At 45.2% G+C, this 18208-nt stretch overlaps 1 protein-coding gene across 1 annotated transcript; it reads right to left on the bottom strand.

The window, feature by feature from the left end:
* Positions 1–16407: 16407 nt before the first annotated feature.
* LOC142012494 (taste receptor type 2 member 7-like) lies at positions 16408–17265 on the bottom strand. The gene has a single exon (XM_074992825.1). The coding sequence runs from the start codon at positions 17263–17265 to the stop codon at positions 16408–16410; it is 858 nt and encodes a 285-aa protein (XP_074848926.1).
* Between the last annotated feature and the right edge of the window lie 943 nt (positions 17266–18208).

Below are 18208 nucleotides of genomic sequence, written 5' to 3'. Positions count from 1 at the left end.
GGTCACCTGACCAGCTGGGCTGCTGTGCCTTGTTGCCATTGGCTGCATCCCAGATGACAAGTCCCAAATTCCTGAGATGCATATTCCACGTCTGAGTCTTTGGCCACCATCCTGTCTGGGAGGAGACCCCACCTCTTATTATGTACTCTTAGCACTAAATATTTTTAATACAGCGATAGAGCCAACATCTATAACTTCAGAGAAATATGGCACATTCATATAAGCAGCATTAACAGACTCTGGGTATCACCATCGTTCATTAGACACCTCACTTGGCCCACTTGGGAAAAGATTTGGTGCCAATTGTGTACAGTGGTGGCAGAAATGGCTTTCATATTTAATTCAAAAATCCAGTAAGGTCACACTTTCTTAGGCAATTTCTTTGTGTACTGTGAGCATTTAAAGTAATGTAAATGTGGAGCTGCTTTCCAGATTGTTTTAAATGTTGGGAAAAATATGAAGACCTGGAATATCAACATATGACAGATGGAAGAGAACCGACTTCTTGACTGTTTGTTCTGACCTTGATACTAGAATTAGTTTAAGCTTTGTCTCAGTGTAGAACCTGCTGCATTCATAGGGAAGCAAATCTCAGATTCTATTATTAATGATCTCATATGCTTTGAATATATTTACTGTCTCCAGCTGCAGCACTGTGCTGTTGAGAAGCTATTTTTTCCCTTCCGCCCCCATGCTTGTTTTTGCCTTCCCTCCATCCCCCTGTTGATTTTAAGTCTTTGATCCCTAGACGAGGATACTCGGGGTGGGGGGCAGGGAATCTACTGGGATCAATAGAATGTAATGCATTCCATGGACGCTATTTCCTACTTCCCCTCAATGAGAAACTTTTCTTGAAGTCAGCAAGAGTCAGTGAAGCCATAGAAGTGTTTTATGGCCTTTGGCTGGAACAAACGTTAGAACAAAACAGAGTAACCCCACTGATGCCAATGGAGTCAAATGGCGAAAACACCAGTGTCAGCTTGAGCTAAGCCAGGCTCAGAGATCCCCATCATGTTTGTTTCCGCCCCCTACCCCCCACCCGACGCGGACAGAGGATGTTTTGGTTGCTATTTTAAATTTCATCCAGAAACTAGACTCGACCTACTGGACGCAGACAAGTTTCTGCCCCTGCTGGATTGCACAGATGATCATGGTGTGATAGTAGCAGCACTCCCAGGTCCCTCAGAATTCAGCCACCCTGCCAAGAGATTCAGATACACCTTGGGCAGGGTTAGATTAAAGCACATGCTTGGGGCCACGGCTCCCAGTCACACGATGTCAAACTGGAGTATTCCTTTGCCGATTTGTTTTACACACAGAGAAATGGAGTCTTGCCTTCTTGGTTGCAAAGAAAAGCTTGGAAAATCTGAATTGAGTGGAATTGACACAGGGATGCCTCAGCACCATCTCCTGAACAAAACAAGCCAGGCCCCGCTGCTCTGTACAGGCTCCCTAGGTGAGTCAGACATGGGCTTAGGCACCCTGCTGACTCCAGAGGAAGATTGGTGGTTTCTTTTCTAAAGCATTGGAGATCTTGCTAATGATTTTATTCCATCTGCAAATAGGCAAATTAACAGTCCATGTGGCTTTTAAGGTGCAAGGGCTGCTGCCTAATTTACAGCTTCATATTAGAACAGATGTGTTTTATTGTACGAAGTAATAGAGAGTTTTCCATTTAGCTGGTAACAGCTGCAAAGTGCTTACAACCACCAGTTTGACTCTCAGGTACACAAGTTTAAATATAGAACAATTGCACTACAATCTGTAAATTAGGCCCAACTTTCTCCATTGCAACTGAGCTGTGAATCTGTCCCAAAGAATTTTGTAGTCCATCTTGTAAGAGGTATAAAAATATTCAAACACTGCTAACTTTGTGAGGACGGATCGTCTATATGGCTCTGTGCACTAAAGGCTCCTAAGGTACCCTTTTAGACATGAAGAAGCTTTGTGTTAAAACCTTAGGGGATCTATTTATCATGCTTAAATGATATCTTAGGATGCCAGAACTAAATATATTGAAAACTTAAGCTCATCAGACAAATCAAACCTGTGAACTACAAGTATTCTCTCCATAACACTGTAGATTTTCAGGCCAGAAAACACCTATATGATAACCTATTCTGATGTCCTGCAGACCTTAAGCCACTGAAATTTCATCCCATAACTCCTACACCCAGCCTCCAAACTAGTCTGCAAATAGATGTACTGCATATATCCCTTTGTTAGTTTTGGTGTCATTAATACATCCGTGGCACAGAAGGGAGCATGGTGAACATAATGTAGTCTGATATCCTTCATAACACTTGCCATAAAATTTCCACCAAAATGTTCCTATAGCAGATCTTTTTGACAAATATCCAATCTTCTTGTATAAATGGTCAATAATAGACAATCCATCATGATGCACAGTACATTTTTAAAATTGCTGTTTGTATTGACTGGTTCATCTCTGGAAAACGTTAGTCACAAATACTGAAAAATCTCAAATTTCAGTACAAATGGCATTTGTCTCAATATTTGCTCTGGAAAACACATTATTAATGTTTTCTTTTCAGTGTTTCAGTCACCTATTCTGGGAGCAGAAACAATCCTTGCTCACTGAGTTGACCGATCACACTACGGCAACGTCTACACTAGCTCCCCTACTTCGAAGGGAGCACGGTAAGTAGGGCGTCAGGAGATTATTTCTGCTCCGCAGCAACTTTGAAGTGTTAAACAGCATCTTGGCTGGGGTGAAGCCCCACGTCCCATTGTGAACCTCAGCACTGAAACATTTGTCATATAGCTGCAGAGCTAAACATCAATAACTTTGCATATGTAAACAATACAGACACACAAGTAGTATACATAGATTCAGGGCATCATTGGCTTTCAATTGATGCTTCCCATGGCACCCCAGCACAATATTTGGGGCCACTAGCCACACCAGGCACTAAAATGGTTTCCAGACCCAGTATAAAAGTCCAGCCACATGACAGCATGTAATGGGATCAACTCACCCCCACAGTGCCTCCTGCTGGTTGATGCGGGAATTAGCTTTTTTTTTCCTTAGCAGGGTGCCTCTTTGTGGCTGGTGCATTTTCTGCCACCATTCACACAGTCAGCTCTGTACCTGCATCGCTCTTTAGATTGTGGTGTTCTCTGCAGGACACTGCCCTCCGGCAGCAACTGCTCTAGTGGTCTCTTGCCTTCCTCTGGGCAATGGGAGGGGGTGGGTTCAGCAATCCTGGTTCATTCCCAGACACCCACCTCTGTGGCCCACTACAACCTTGGTCTAGCCCCTCACATCAGGGGCAGACTGCAGTTTATTAGGGCCATCCTGGTGTGCCTTGGTGCAGTACAAGGGGGAAGGGGAATAACTCAGAGTCCCAGCCCAGAGACCCTCTGGCAGCAGCCTGATTTTACCCTCCTCTCCCCTCAACTGCCTTGCTCCTTGAGCCACTTCTGCTGTGGTCCCCTTGCACCATCTGGGCCTCTACCTCAGGCCCTGCAGTCTGGCAGGCATTAGGCCAAAGCCTCTCCCTAGCCCTCCTAGCACTGTCCTTGCTGAGGTGCTTGCTCTGTAGTAGCTGGTCCTGCCCCTTCCCTAGCTACAACCTAACTGACCCAGCTCTGCTGGAGCTGCTCCTTATATACTACAGCAAGCTGTCCTCTGATTGGCTCCGTCCAGGACCTCTTCATTCATTGGCTGGGGGAGCCTGCCCCATCCCTTTCTCTGCACTAGAGGGCACTTGCCCCACTATAGGGCATAATGAGAGAAGTCCCACAGGGATCAGTTCTGGATCCAGTTCTATTCAAATTTAATCTGTGATTTTGATAATGGCATAGAGAGTACACTTACAAAGTTTTCAGAAGATACCAAGCTGGGAGGGGATTCAAGTGCTTTGGAGATAGGATTATATTTGAAAAGGACAAACTGAAGAAATGGTCTGAGGTAAAAAGGGTGAAATTCAACAAGCTCAAATGCAAAGTACTCTGCGTAGGAAGGAACAATCAATTTCACACATACAGAATGGAAAATCAAAACAAAAATCACTCCAGTAGCACTTAGCTACCAGACTGCCTTTTTGTTTTGATAGAATATAGACTAACATGGCTATCTCTCTGTTACTATTTAAAATGGGAAATGCCTATCTTCAAAGGAATACTGAACTATTGGAAAGGCAGCCACAAACTAAACATGAGTCAACAGCATAGCACTGTTGCAAAAAAGTGACCATCATTCTGGGATATATTAGCAGGAGTATTGTAAGCAAGACATAAGTAATATTTCTGTTTTACTCTGTTGCTGATTAGGTCTCAGCTCCAGTACTGTGTCCAGTTCTGGACATCACATTTCAGGAAAAAAGTGGGCAAATTGGAGAAAACCCAGACAAAGGCATCAAAACGATGAAATGTCTAGAAAATATAGGTTATAAGGGAAGTGTGAAAAAAGGATTCATCTTGTCTGGAGAAGGGAAGACTGAGAGGGAATATGATAACAATTTTCAAGTACCTGAAAGGTTGCTACATGGAGGATAGAGAAAAATTATGCATTTTCCTTACCTTCTGATGATAGAACAAGAAGCAATGGTGTTAACTTGCAGCAAGGGCATTTAGATTGAACATTTAAGCTGACAAAAGTTCTTAACTGTTAGAAGGGTTAACCACAGGAACAAAGTGTCTAGAGAGACTGTGGAACCCATTTCACTGGAGATATTTTTAGAGCAGGTTAGACGAAACTGTCAAGAATGGTCTAGACCAGTGTTTCTCAGCCTTTTTTTTAAGTCCCTCTTTTTAGAAAACATTCTAAGTACCCCCCAGACTTCTCTCGCGTACCCCTTAAGGGAAGGCATACCACTGGCTGAGAAACATGCTCCTAAGGTAATCATATTGTACTTACATACCACTGGCTGAGAAACATGCTCCTAAGGTAATCATATTGTACTTACATTTCAGCATAAGGCATGTGAAGCAGTAGAAACTAGCCACTGTCTGAATGAACTTTTAGACTGTACTGACTTTACTAGTGGGTTTTTTCACGTAACCTGTTGTATGACCAGGCTAATACAGGTTGTACCTCCCTTGTCTGGAACTGAGCAGTCCCACATGAGGGATTTCACTGAACAAGGGGTGGTCAAGGTCCTTAGGGCTCCCCTCCTGTCCACCAGCCCCAGCCACTTTCCAGAATTCCCTCTGGCTCCCTGGCCCTGCAGTTCCCTGGCTGCTCCCAGACCCCCTGCTCTCCAGCTACCTCCCTGCAGCTACCTCCCCCCGCAGTTCCCTGTCCACTCCTTGCCTGTGACTCTCCAGTTGGCTCCCCCACAGCACCCCAGCCCATGGCTTCCCAGCCCCGCAGCTCCCTGGCTGGCTCCTGGCCTGTGGTTCCCTATCCAGCATCCTGCCGGCTCCCCAGTTTCCCAGTCCCGCTGCTTCCCAACCAAATCCCCATCCACCAGGGCACCTGTGCTCACTGCTGGCTCTCCCGTCATTGGGGCCCACTTTCTTCTGCTCCCCAGTTTCCCTCTTCCTCCCCACAGGGGGTCCAGCAGGGGCTCTGGTCCCAGCCCCACACACCAGTGAGGTTTCTACCCTCTCCCCACTGTGCTGCAGCAGGGACGGGAGGGGCTCCAGCTCGGGCCTGGGCCAGCCTGCTGGCCACTGCTATGGTCCTGGCCCTTGTCCCACTCTCTGGTCCTGCAACATTCATGGTCATGCCGAACGATGGGTGTTCTCAACAAGAGAGTTCCAGATTTAAGAGGTTAAACCAGTATCTAGATGATTTGATGTACCCTCTGGAACACCTCACTGTGCCCGCAAGAGCATTGGTAGCCTTGACTGAGAAGTACTGGTCCAGATGGTGCTTGGTCCTGCCATGAGTACAGGGGACTGAACTAGGTGACCTCTTGCGGTTCCTACCAGCTCTGTGATTCTGCTGTCCTTGACCATGATGGGGACGTTGTCATTTCCTTGACATATGAGGGATGCCATACAAAGAGCAATTTTATATTCAACCTAGTGCATTTAAATAAATCTCTTAGCTTGTGAAAATGGTTGGAGTTGGACTTATTGGAGCTGCATGTAGCTGACAGTATTTTCACCCAGAATCTTAGCTATTATTAGTGTTTTCAATTTTACTGTGTCCCAGTTGCCCAGGGCACTGGTAATGTTTGTTAGATCCTACAGAGTCTAAAGCCCAATTTGGTTACCAGATGGGATGGGATCATGTAGTCCTCTCTTCATGGAAATTGTTTCAGAACTGCAATAGATTCTGGTTACACTTTGTAATAACCAAATGGTTGTTATTGTGTATGTAAAATCAATTATTTGTTTGCAGTCAGCTGTAAATCACAGGGGAAAATGCAAAGATAAATGTATGTAATGGAAAAAAGTAACACAACCCTTCCCCCATCATGCACTCTGCCTTTGCTGATTAAACATCAAGAGTTCATCTTCAGCTCAATTTTCTGCTGTGAATTGTGTTAGTGGAATTTCTACTGAAACTCCAGAAAGATGATAGGAGTTGCTCACATCTCCAGCCTTCTCTCCCTGTAGTGATTTAGTGCCTCAATGCATTGGGAGGATTACAGCAAATGGGATTTTACCCCAGCCACATGAATGGTACCAGTTAGTTTGTGAATTGCATTGAAAAAAAGCAGAAAAGTGCCAACACACAAAATGACCAGCATGTAATGGGCATGTTAAATTCAGCCTGTGATGTGCATTCGACATCTGAGCCTTTGTTGTTTAGTCCATCATCTTGGCTGGGAAGGTGACCACACACCCTATTGCGTACCCTTAGCTCGAAAACATTTCTAGTCCAGGTATAAAGCCAATATCTATAACTTGACAAACAAACACAGCACAGACACACAAGTAGTATAAACAATCTCAGGGCATTACCAGCTCTCATTAGACACTTCATTTGGCCCAGTTGGCACAAGGTTTGGTGCCAGTTACGTACAATGGGGACAGAAATGGCTTCCAGTGTCAATTTAAAAATCCACTAATGTCACAGCATGTTCTACTGGTGGTGCACATCACACATGCCTCAGTGCACAAGCTAAAATTTTTCCATACTTGCGTGGAAAAAATTAGGGGGAACCCTGCCACCTGTTTCTGCTGGTGGTCCATCAGCTGGTCAAACAGCTTAGTGGGGTCCATCCTGGTGACATGTCTTGTCTTGTCCACCCTGGTGGCATGTCTTCTGGGGGAATAATCCCCCTTCCCACCTCCCCCCACACATACACAAAAAAATTTTTCCTCTTTTTTTTTAAAGGGCCTTCCTCTCAGGTCCCTATCCTTCCCCCTGGTATTGAGGGGGATCAGTTCAAAAAATGCCCACATTCTCCACCAATTGTGGACTGCCAGCCTGGCACCTCTTTGGAGGACTTTCCTATTGTCCTCAGATCCCTGTGTCCTAATCCATATCACCTTAGTCAGGCCCAGCAGCCTAGTCACTGTTTGCAGGCCCGGCAGCCTAATCAGTGCTCTTCTGTCCTCAGGGTCACTGGGGTGGGGGTAGGGGAGCTCAGGACCTCCCTCTCCACTGATCTCTAGCCCAGGGCCATGTTGGTGATGGGGGTGTCTCCCCAGCCACCAGCTCAGCGGGAATCCCTGACTCAACATGCAGAGCTCCAAGGTTACCTCACAGTTCCCTGCCTTGAGCTGTTTCCTACCCCATCTCCGATGAGGTGCACTGCTCCAGCTCTGGCTGCACCACATGGGACTGCTGCTGCTGCAACTACTCAGGCAGCGGTGGCTGCCACCACCATAGCTGCTACCAAGTTCTAGCAGGAGTTCCTTTCCCTCTGCTGGCCAGCCTCAACTGATTGGCCTCCCTGGCCTTTATACCAGGGCTGCAGCTGGACCATGCCCAGCAGGTCCATGGGGATGGGCCTTTTTAACCCAGAAATCCTGACGTCAACCCCACCCCCCGGCTAATGCAGGGTTGGTACACCCCGTCACAGGGGCATAAACTCGGGTACTCCTCAGTATCCTCCACAAGTACAGAATACAGACTTACACAACTACCTCTTTGTTACTGTTAAAACTCTAATCTACAGCTCAAAAGCTGATATCCCTCTGTAAAAGCTAATTCTCCACTCTGTCACTTGGAGTGAAGGTAATGGGGGTTGGCTAATTAAATAAAACACTACTAGATCCTGTCTCTGTGGTTCCCAGAGACAGAAAAGTTTCCTGAATTCAGTCTTCCCTGAAATCAATCTGCAGCTGCCACCACCAAGTGTACAAAATCCCCATTTTCCAGGAAAGAAATCACTTGGAATCTCTCCTCTGAGGGGAAAACCCCCAAAATCCTTTTCCTGGGGAGTCTGAATGGTATAACTAGAGAACCTCACAAAAAATTCAGGGAGATCGGAGCTCCCTGGTTACATTTCTGCAGTTAGACACATAAGCCCCTGTAAGAGACAAAGAATAAACCAGTACTTGTAAACAAATAAAAAAATCACTTGTATTATTAAAACAAGACTATTTTTGAAAGCATTGTAAATAGCTTGGTGTTTAAAAAAAAACATGAATTGAAACAAAACGCAGGGATTTTTCCCTGGGTCAGAACCTTGGTTACAGGAAAGAGCAAAAGAAACAACTAATTAGCTCAGGCATAATTTCCAAACCCCCAAACAATGAAAACAATTAACCTTACCTAACCTTCTCCCTACTCACACGTTCCTGTGAGACCAGGGCATAAGTTCTGGAAGAGTTCATTTCTTCCCCTCCATCCCTGGAGCAATACCGCTTTTTTCTCTGTTACGGTCTCTAACAAAAGCAGAGATTATGCTGTGACATAGCTTCAGGTTTGACTTTTTCCACTATCTCCTATTGGCTCTTTGCCACTTTCTGCCAAGTCCCTTCCTTCAGATGCAGGTTAGCTTAACCCTTTCCTAGCTCTCCGGGTAAGTTTAAGCTTTTCTTTTCAGCTCCCATTCATAACACAAACCCCAAATTACAGATGGTGCTGGAAGCTTTGTTCACACTGGCTGTAATTTCCTTCTTGAGGTCTAGGAAAAAACATAGTTAATAATATACATACACACACTTTCACATTACTATAGACTACATGAAGAACCAAGAAAAATGGTTTGTGGAATACGATCCGTGATATACAGTAAGAGTCCTAAGTAGCTGATTCTGGAAACCCCTCACATGACAGTGCATCAGCCACTTTGTTAGAAGCACTTGGAATGTGTGGTATGCCAAAAAGTTAATGTCTTAGAGGGATAAAATCTATGAGAGCAGATTCTTGTTCGTCTCCAGGACAGTGTGAAACTACTTCAGCACAGCATGATCGGTCTGCAGAGGAAAGCATTGTCCCCACATATATGTTGTAGCTTCTGTATAGCTTACATAATAACATAGCAGTCTCTGGGACAGCCCAGTGGCTTTTGCTCTCAGTTTTCTTCTGAGAAACACGGCAGGGTAGAATTGTTGATCTGCCTCTGTCTGCATCAGAATTGCCCCCACACCACGCTCAGTTGTTTTCTCTTGTGATGATGAAAGATTTGACATAGTCAGAGGCCCTTTGGACAGAAGCAGACCTAAGCTGCACAAAAGCTTTCTGACACTAGTCAGTCCACTTGGACACATTTGGTTGGCTGTTTCTTTCTGGCCAGGTCAGTTACTGGAGCATCAAATTGACTGTAGTGGGGGAAAACTTCTTGTAATATCCTGCCAAGTATAAGGACTGGACTGGACCTCTTCCTTTGAGTTAGGGAATGTGCCAATTTTGGATAGCCTCTACCTTAGCCTAGAAAGGGTTGATAGCTCCTTGTTGCACCTCATGTCCAAGATGAGACCAAGACAGGAACCTGATTAGGCCACTTTGACATTTTTTGCCTTAACTGTTAGCCCTGCACTGGAAGACAGCTTGGAGGTGATCTGGGTCTTCTGCCCATGAATCAGAGAATACAGTCACATCATCCAGATAGGCTACGGCAACCTCCCCAAAGCCCACTAATATATTATCCACAAGCCTTTGGAAGGCTGCAGGTGAACTGTGCAGCCCAAAAAGGAGTATATTAAACGCATACAGCCCTGCATGTGTAATGAAGGCTGAATGTTGCTTGGCAATTCACCCACAGGTACCTGCCTTTACCCCTTGGTTGAGCCTAGGGTGCAGATGAATTGGGTGTACCCCAGTTTTTCCAGTAGCTCATCTGCATGTGGCATGGGATAGTTGTCTGGGCAAGTTACAGAATTTCACTTACAGTAGTCTATACAAAAGTGGATTTCTCCACCTAGTTTAGGAACTAGGATGACTGGAGAAGCCCATGCCCTCTCAGAAGGGTGAATTACATCCATCTCTAGCATGTCCTTAATCATCTTCTCCATAGCAACTTTGTCTGGAGGAGCCATTCAGTAGGGATTGGCTCTGACTGGGTGAGCATCACCTGTGTGAATGGAGTGGAACACCAGTTGGGTCTGTTATTGCCCGCCACAAGTTCCTGGCTGTGATGCTCCCTAGAGCTACTGCTTCAAGCCATCGGGTAGCAAAAGCCACAAGAGGCAGTATGAACTGTTTCCCTCTGGAGGTATTTTCAGGGAAAAGACCCAAAATATCCACAGCTACACACTGAAATGGAACCTCTATTATGGGGAACAGCTGGAAACATTCCTTGACCTGGTCCTGGGGCTTCCCCATGCACTGGCATACCTCACAGGACTGGACATAAAGAGACACATCCTTGCCCATCCCCTCCCAGCAGAATGACTTTCCCAATCAGTCTTTGCTTCTGTTTACCCCAGCATGGCCACTAGAACGATCATGGGCTACGCTCTTCACTGTACTTAGTTGGAACTAACAACGGGCTCTGAGGATGCCAGTCCCCCTTGTACCTCCCAGAAAGAGTCTTTTAACAAACTTTTAATGCAGCATTTTGTGGCCAGCCTTACCCACTACCTGACTGCAAGTGTTAGATACAGATTCTCACACCATTAATCTGAGCAGCACCTTTTCCATGGAAATAGTTCCACTGGGTTAGAATGAGCTGTTAGAGGACACAGCTCAGTGAAAGGGGCGCTGAGTAGAAATGCGGCCGCAGGAGAAGCTCCAGGAAAGAACTCTGTTCCTTCTTTTTCTGGAGGAGTCAGCTACTTCAGTAAGTTGTTTGCACCTTTTACCCAGTCTGACTGGAGAGCTGCTCTGGCCAGAAATCAGTCAGAGAGGAGACAAGTTCCACCTATACCCACCCCTCACCTTCACCTCTCATTTGTTCACAGTGAGGAGTACTGGGTGTGTGACAACTACAGTGTTGTCTTCCATATTTATTAACACTCTCTAGCAGGATGGTGTTCTCTGTCCGAATGTTTAAGTGCTTCTCAAGTGGACACCATGTGGGATGCGCAAGGCCATAAGGAGGACATGGTTCAGAATGATGGTTTATCAGCTTCCACAGAAGAGCTGAAAGGGCATAATGTCACAATTACTACACAACCTCATGATCTGCCTTTACTGCTTATGGCCAAGACTCATAGAGATGTTTACCTCTTCAGCTCTACCCTTGCCTTTCCTGTGGTAGTAGGCTCCTTCAGGCCACAAAGCATCTTGCTTTCTTGGGCAGTAAACTGAAGAAACTTGATTCTTGGGAAAGGGCTTCAGAGAACTATTAGCTTCTACATGGCTCAGAATGATGGCTTATCAGCTTCCACAGAAGAGCTGAAAGGGAACAATGTCACAACTACTGCATTGGCGCTGATAATTCTGCTTTGGTCCCCAGACAGCAAAGAGAATTGGTTTGATGAGGACGAGCCAAAGCTTGTCAATGTCTGGAAAAGGCTTCTGGAGAACAAACATCACATTCAGGATCTAAAAGGACACTCAAACACATGAACCTATGGAGGCAACCAAAGAAGTCACGCTGTCCAGGGCGCCTTTGGGCTGGCAGTACTTTCCTGCATACCTTTTTGACTATGATGCTTTGTTCTGACAGTGAAATAAAACATTATTTTAAGAAGGCTGATGGTCACTATCACAGGTCACAGAGCCAAAGGGGAAGAAACTAGTTGTTTGAAATCCAGTTGAATCTGCAGTGTGGTTAACAGTTAGTATCTATAGGGTAGTCTGACTCAAGTCCCAGTCTGTGAGAAAATCATTTTCAAAGTTGCACCATTAGTCCATGTTGTAAACATTGTATGATCCCCAAACATAGTTACTAATTGCATCTATCTGGGTTGATAATCCCATCAGATGCAAATCTCAGGGATGGGCATAATACACTCAAAGTGAGGACCAAGTCCCATTTCACTTGTTCCCAGGCCCAAATCAATGTCACCATTCCATTACAGGTCTCAGTATGCAAGTCTGAATCCGGTTGAAATATAACATGTTGTCCAGCCTTAATTGTATGTCGTATGATGCTGTAGCAGAACTATGTTGTCCGATCTGAATACAAGTATCATTAAGGCAAAAAAAAAAAAAAAGTAGTCAAGTAGCACTTTAAAGACTAGCAAAATAAAGTGCTACTTGACTGCTTTTTGTTTTGATAGTGTATAGACTAGCACAGCTTCCTCTCTGTTACTAAGGTAAAAAAGAATCAGCACTACTATTAGCTGAATCCTGCTGCTCCTGCAATGTCTGGGCCATATCCTCTACCTCCTCTCAGGTTCAACTGCCTGTGGACAAATCTCTTTTTTTCTGCTACAACTCAAACTGACTAGCAAGGTAAAGCCTAAGCACCATCCTCTTGCCCTTTGTATTCTATCATTACACACAGAGGAGCTTAGTCAGTCCATAATAACGTACGGGAACCAGTCCATCAGTTGCACACATTATGTTCTACTACTACATATGATGTGGGGGCCATGTTTGCAGAAATATTTGTGGTGCCCAGAACACCCACCACCTGCACCCTCCTTCACCTAATTTCTCCCCCAGCACCTGCCTTAAGGCTCTGGGAGGGACTTCAGCTGCGAGGGGTGCACACTCTGGGATGGTGTTAAGGGAAACAGAAAGCAAATGTCTGTTTTGTTAAAGGTCAAAGAGAGAAAGAGAAATTAGAGATCAGGTTATGGCCAATCATATGTATGGGCAGCAAGTTTTATGGGTCCATGGTGCACTAGCCCCAGGAATATTTCTGGCCTGATAAATATGACTGAACAGTGTGACACTGAAAAAAACTAAAACAAAAATCCCAAACACCTTGCTGGGCTGTTTAGCAGTTTAGCAGGTGTGTTGTAAGCAAGACTTCTTCTCTACTGTGTGCTGATTAGGCCTAAATTAGAGTTTTGTGTCCAGTTCTGGGCACCACATCTCAGAAAAGATGTGGACAAAATGGAGAAGGCCCAGACAAGAGCAATAAAAATGATAAAGGGTCTAGAAAACATGACCTAGACCGGGGGTATCCAACCTTTTTTCATTGGTAGCCACATGACGATATTCTACATGTTCTGTGGGCCAAACACAAAATAGCCCCAGATCTGCCCTCCCATCCCCAGGCTTAAATCCCTCTCAGCCCCAAACCTGATCCCAGGCTTAAATATCTCGCAGCCCCAAACCCCTGCCCCTCCCTGCCCCCAGGCTTAAACCCCTCACAGCCCCAAACCCCTGCCCCTCCCTGCCCCCAGGCTTAACTCTTCACAGTCCCAAACCCAGGATTAATTTACCTTACACAGGAACTCTGCGTGCTGTTGCCCCCAATGCACCTTTGCAGGGCCAATATCTCCTCCTTCCAATGGCTGCGCAGCTCCCCCAACCCTCCTATTCCCTCTTCCACTTGAAGCATGTGCGGTGCTCTGCATTGCTGCACTGAAATAATGGAACTCAATTTAATTGGTTTACCAGAGGTATCCATCCTGCAGGACATTAAACCAATTAAATTAAGATTTACTCTTTCAGCGCAGCAGGGGAGGGAAATGGAAGAGTGAGTGGCAGCAGCTGTGGGAGCCACAAATGGCTCCTTAAAGAGCACATATGGCTCAGAGCTGCTCAGCCAGCTTTCAAAATGGTGCTGCTGCCAGCTCCATGGCCCAGATAAAAGGCTCCACAGGCCAAATTCTGGCCCAGGATCATGTGTGGGACACCCCGACCTAAAATGAAAAAATTTGGTTTGTTTATTCTGGAAAAGAGAAGACTCAGAGGGGACATCATAACAGCTTTCAAGTTCACAATGGTTGTTACAAGGACAAGAGAGAAAAATGATTCTCTTTCACCTCTGAGGACAGGCCAGGAAGCAATAGGTTTAAACTGCAGCAAGGGAGGTTTAGGTTGGATATTAGGAAATACTTCCTAAATGTCAGGGTGGCTAAACATTGAGACAAATTGCCTAGGAAGGTTGTGAAGTCTCCATCATTGGAGATATTTAAGACCAGGTTAGACAAACACCTCTTAGAGATGGTCTAGATGGCAGGAGAGTGGACAGAAGACATCTCGAGGTCCCTTGTAGTTCTACAATTCTGTGTTTGAACAGTATGATTGGGATTGGGGATCCCAACTGCATTGACTGGTTTCCACCAGTTTCTATAGTATTAGTCTGATGGTGCAGTTTGTTCTCTCTACCATCCCTGAGGGTCAAGGCCTACACATAATGTGTGGCTGGTTTTGCACTTCTATCAACTGCAGGCACTTTTAGAATACTTATATAGTAAAAAGTGTTCTGCAGTCTGACTCAGCCTGCAAGGGAGCCCTGACAAGGGATGCCTTGATCCAAGAGTCTGGCAGTAGCTAAACCGGTATTTGGCCCAAAAGGAAAAGTCTTTCCCCACTTAGAGAATGGATCTCTCATTACCAGGAGGGGCCAAGCATGCTGGGGGGAGGAACCTCTGGCTCACTCGGCTCCTGTCCCAGGCAGGTGAACGTGGGCAGGGAGCCAGGGGCCTCTACATCCCAGCCAGATTCCCTCAGGCAATAGCAGCTCCCTCCACTCCCTCTGCAGCTGACACGGAGAGCAGCCAAATATGCCAGTGGGAGACACAGGGAGAGAAGGATGGACCTGATCTTCCTCCATGCCCTTTACAGGCCTCTAGTTGGCAATTCACCCTCTACGGCCCTCTCCTGCATGTCACAATGCCAGTTTCCATTCCCTGCTCAGTCTCAAGCCCCACGACCTCTCAAACGCCTTTCCTAACACCCTGCCCTCACCACTTCTCTTCCTGCTCCACTCTGCCTTTTACCACCACCACCCTGTCCCTTCCTCATTCACTCTACCCCTCACCCAAACACGGCCCACCCTCACTTCTACTCACACCATCCCAGTGTCTTCTGCATGCCTGAACAGCAGAGTGGGAGGCACTGAAAGGAGGAGGAGGAATTGATTGGCAGAATCCCAGTTGGTGGGCGCCACAAAATGGGAGGGGAGGAGCTGATTGGCAGAGCCACTGGTGCGTGCTGAGCATTCACTACTTTTTTCTGTGAGTTCTCCAGCCCTGGAGGGTCTACAGAGTCGCCACCTATGCGAGCAGGTCTCCCTGTGCAGATTCCATTCCTGGCCATGTTGAGTGGCTTGGAATGGGCATCCTAAGATGAAAATGTGGTTCGTGTATGTCGCCAATTCTCTTCATTCCTGGTAATGGAGCTGGAGAGGCTGGCATCATTTCCAGCACCCACAATTTTCAGGGAGTTCCAATTCCCATATGATGCATAATCTGCACTGACGACTGCTTTCCAACAAGCACCTGCAGACCGGTCTGTGATCTCCTGGGTTTTCTCCACTAGGCATCACAACTTGGGGGTGAGCCTGGGCTATTCCCTGACACTTTCCCGACTTGATCAATCTCCATTATCTGATAACCCACTGCCTCATCCTGAGGGCAGAGCTCAGACTAACCTTCACTCTGCTGATTCAGTACAGCAGGCTGATTTGCTCACTAGAGACACTGCTGTGTTGACTGGGCTTACTGATTAATATCACAACTCCAACTAATTAAAGGCAACAAAGCATTGCATATAAAATCTGATTTTGTTGGTAACAAATAGAGCAAAGGTCTTGCAGCAAAGATAGCAATTGATGTCCAGTTCAATAAGTAGGGTAAATCCTTTACATCAATCCTGGTTTTATTAGCCAGTGCAGTATTTACTCTCCGGATTAAGGTGATCAGCTCTCTTTGAGGTAACTGTAGTTGCCAAGGTCATCAAATCTTTCTCACATTCAAAGCTTCATATGCCAACTCCTGGTCTCCTTACAGCTTGTTAACACCGCCTTCCAGTCCATTTCTCTGAGACTTTTGCTTACAATTACAGGCATCTGGCACTGACGTTCAGGAGCAGCTAATTAATGCAAATTTAGGAAAAGACTGGCAACACCTCTCCTTTGAGTTCTGAGAACATTATCTAGTAGCAGTCTCAAGAGGCAAAATTTTGACTGAAGATGAGAAAATATGACGCAATAAAAGGATGGGGAGGAAAGAAATAATCAAACCTTTGCAAACATCTGCGTTTCCATTTCCCAATCTCCTCTCTTGTTAGCACAACTGGGGTTATGAAGCCTGTTCTCTTAGGTGGCACTTTGGGGGAGTCAGAATCTTTGCTGATCCCTGCTTCAGTTTTGAGCTAAGCAAAATCAAGATTACAGAGTGTCCAGAGGGGTACGCTGATATCACCACTGCATTGATCCAAGACTGGTTAGAATTATGATGAAAATAGAAAATAACTGTTGACAAGAGGGCCACGCAGTATGAGAAGTAGAAGACAGCAAAAGAGATCTGAGACTTAATGACAACAACATGAGCCTTGGTCTGTGGGTCCAGCAAATTCGTAATTTCTCTTTGCATCCTCCTCGTGTGTCGCCACAGAGAAGTGATTAACAAGCTGGTTGAAACCATAAATATGAGGAAGGGAATGAATAGTCCTAGTAAGTACAGAATACCGATGTAGAGAGTTAATACATGGAACTTTCTGCCTTGATGGGGATCCCTCAAGAAAGTCTCATTTGATCTGCAAAATGTGTGATTTGTGAACACAAATGGGACGGAAATGCCCAAGGACACAAATAGGGAACCTATGAGCAACCACGGCACCAGCGAAGAGATTCTCTGCTTCATCCAGAGGAAGAGGAGGTGGGAGAAAGTGGTGATCTTCACACAGTAGAAGACACTCAGCCAGGTGGCAAACCAGAGACAAAGAAAGTTTAGAAGTACCTCCAGAGGAAACAATATTTTAAGAATATCATCACAATTCTCTAAAGAACTTGGCAAAATGAAGTTTTCCCCTGTTGTTACGCACTGGAATAGAAATCTGGAGATGCCCAGACTTCCCAGGATCATATCACACGAGGTCAGTTTTCTGCTTTTGATCCAGTCAATGCAAATCACAGCTGTGATCAATCCATTCCCCATAATACCCACGATACACTCAATCACTAAAATAACCAGCACTGGGATAGGATACATAGATGACATATTTCAATTCACAGTTATCACCTTCAAAATAATTATACAGAATTTCCAGGATAAATTGCTCAAGAGACCAAGTCTCACCACAGTGTAATCTGCTGGTGTGTGGTTGGTACATTCACTCACCTTCTGCTTTTGTATGTTAGACCAGGAACACACCTGTTGATAAGATTGGGAATATTTTCAGATGTTGATAAAGAGGCAGCTGTATTTAGGATGATGCAAATTTCAGGCAGATTCTATTACTGATTGTCCTTTCTGCTCACATAGATTTGAATATGCTCATCTCCTGTGTTTTTTATGAAATTGGGATTATGTTATCTGCATTACTGCATGTTTGGAGTCTGGAAATAGACATCTGGGGAGCAGATCAGAAAGGAGATAGGAATCCTGGAAACTGAACATTGGAAAGGACTGAATGCAACTAGTAACAAGGATATCACAAGATACTGACAGAGGTCTTGGTTTCTGTTACTTGTATTTGGCTATTTCAGCTTTTCTTGTCTGTTAATGGCCATTGAATTTATCTGTATTGTATGAAATACCTTGTTGAACATGGGGAAAAACACAAAAAAATTTTTACTAATAAACGTGGGACCCTTTGACAAGTCAGTGAAACAGCAGATAGGACTAAAAGGAGAAGGAAAGATCAGAATGAACGTCAGAATGGAGAAATGGATGTGTTCTAATCTCATTAAAGAACAGCAATTGTGTGAGGTTTATTAAGAAACACTACAACATGGTAAATAGTCTCAGACTCGTAGCTGTGTTCATCTGTAGCTTCACAAATAATAAGCACTCCAGTAGCAGCTTAGAAACTAACATATTTATAAGATCCTAAACTTTCATGAACATCTGAGGAAGTGAGTTTTACCTGTGAAAGCTC

This window comes from Carettochelys insculpta, chromosome 1 (assembly GCF_033958435.1).
Source record: "Carettochelys insculpta isolate YL-2023 chromosome 1, ASM3395843v1, whole genome shotgun sequence".
Lineage (NCBI taxonomy): Eukaryota > Metazoa > Chordata > Testudines > Carettochelyidae > Carettochelys > Carettochelys insculpta.
The sequence above is the reverse complement of the archived record's forward strand: the minus strand, read 5'-3'. Positions and strand labels throughout refer to the sequence as shown.

Coding starts and splice junctions, on each gene's coding strand:
- LOC142012494 (XM_074992825.1), bottom strand. CDS start 17,265: ATGGGGAATGGATTGATCACAGCTGTGATTTGCATTGACTGGATCAAA.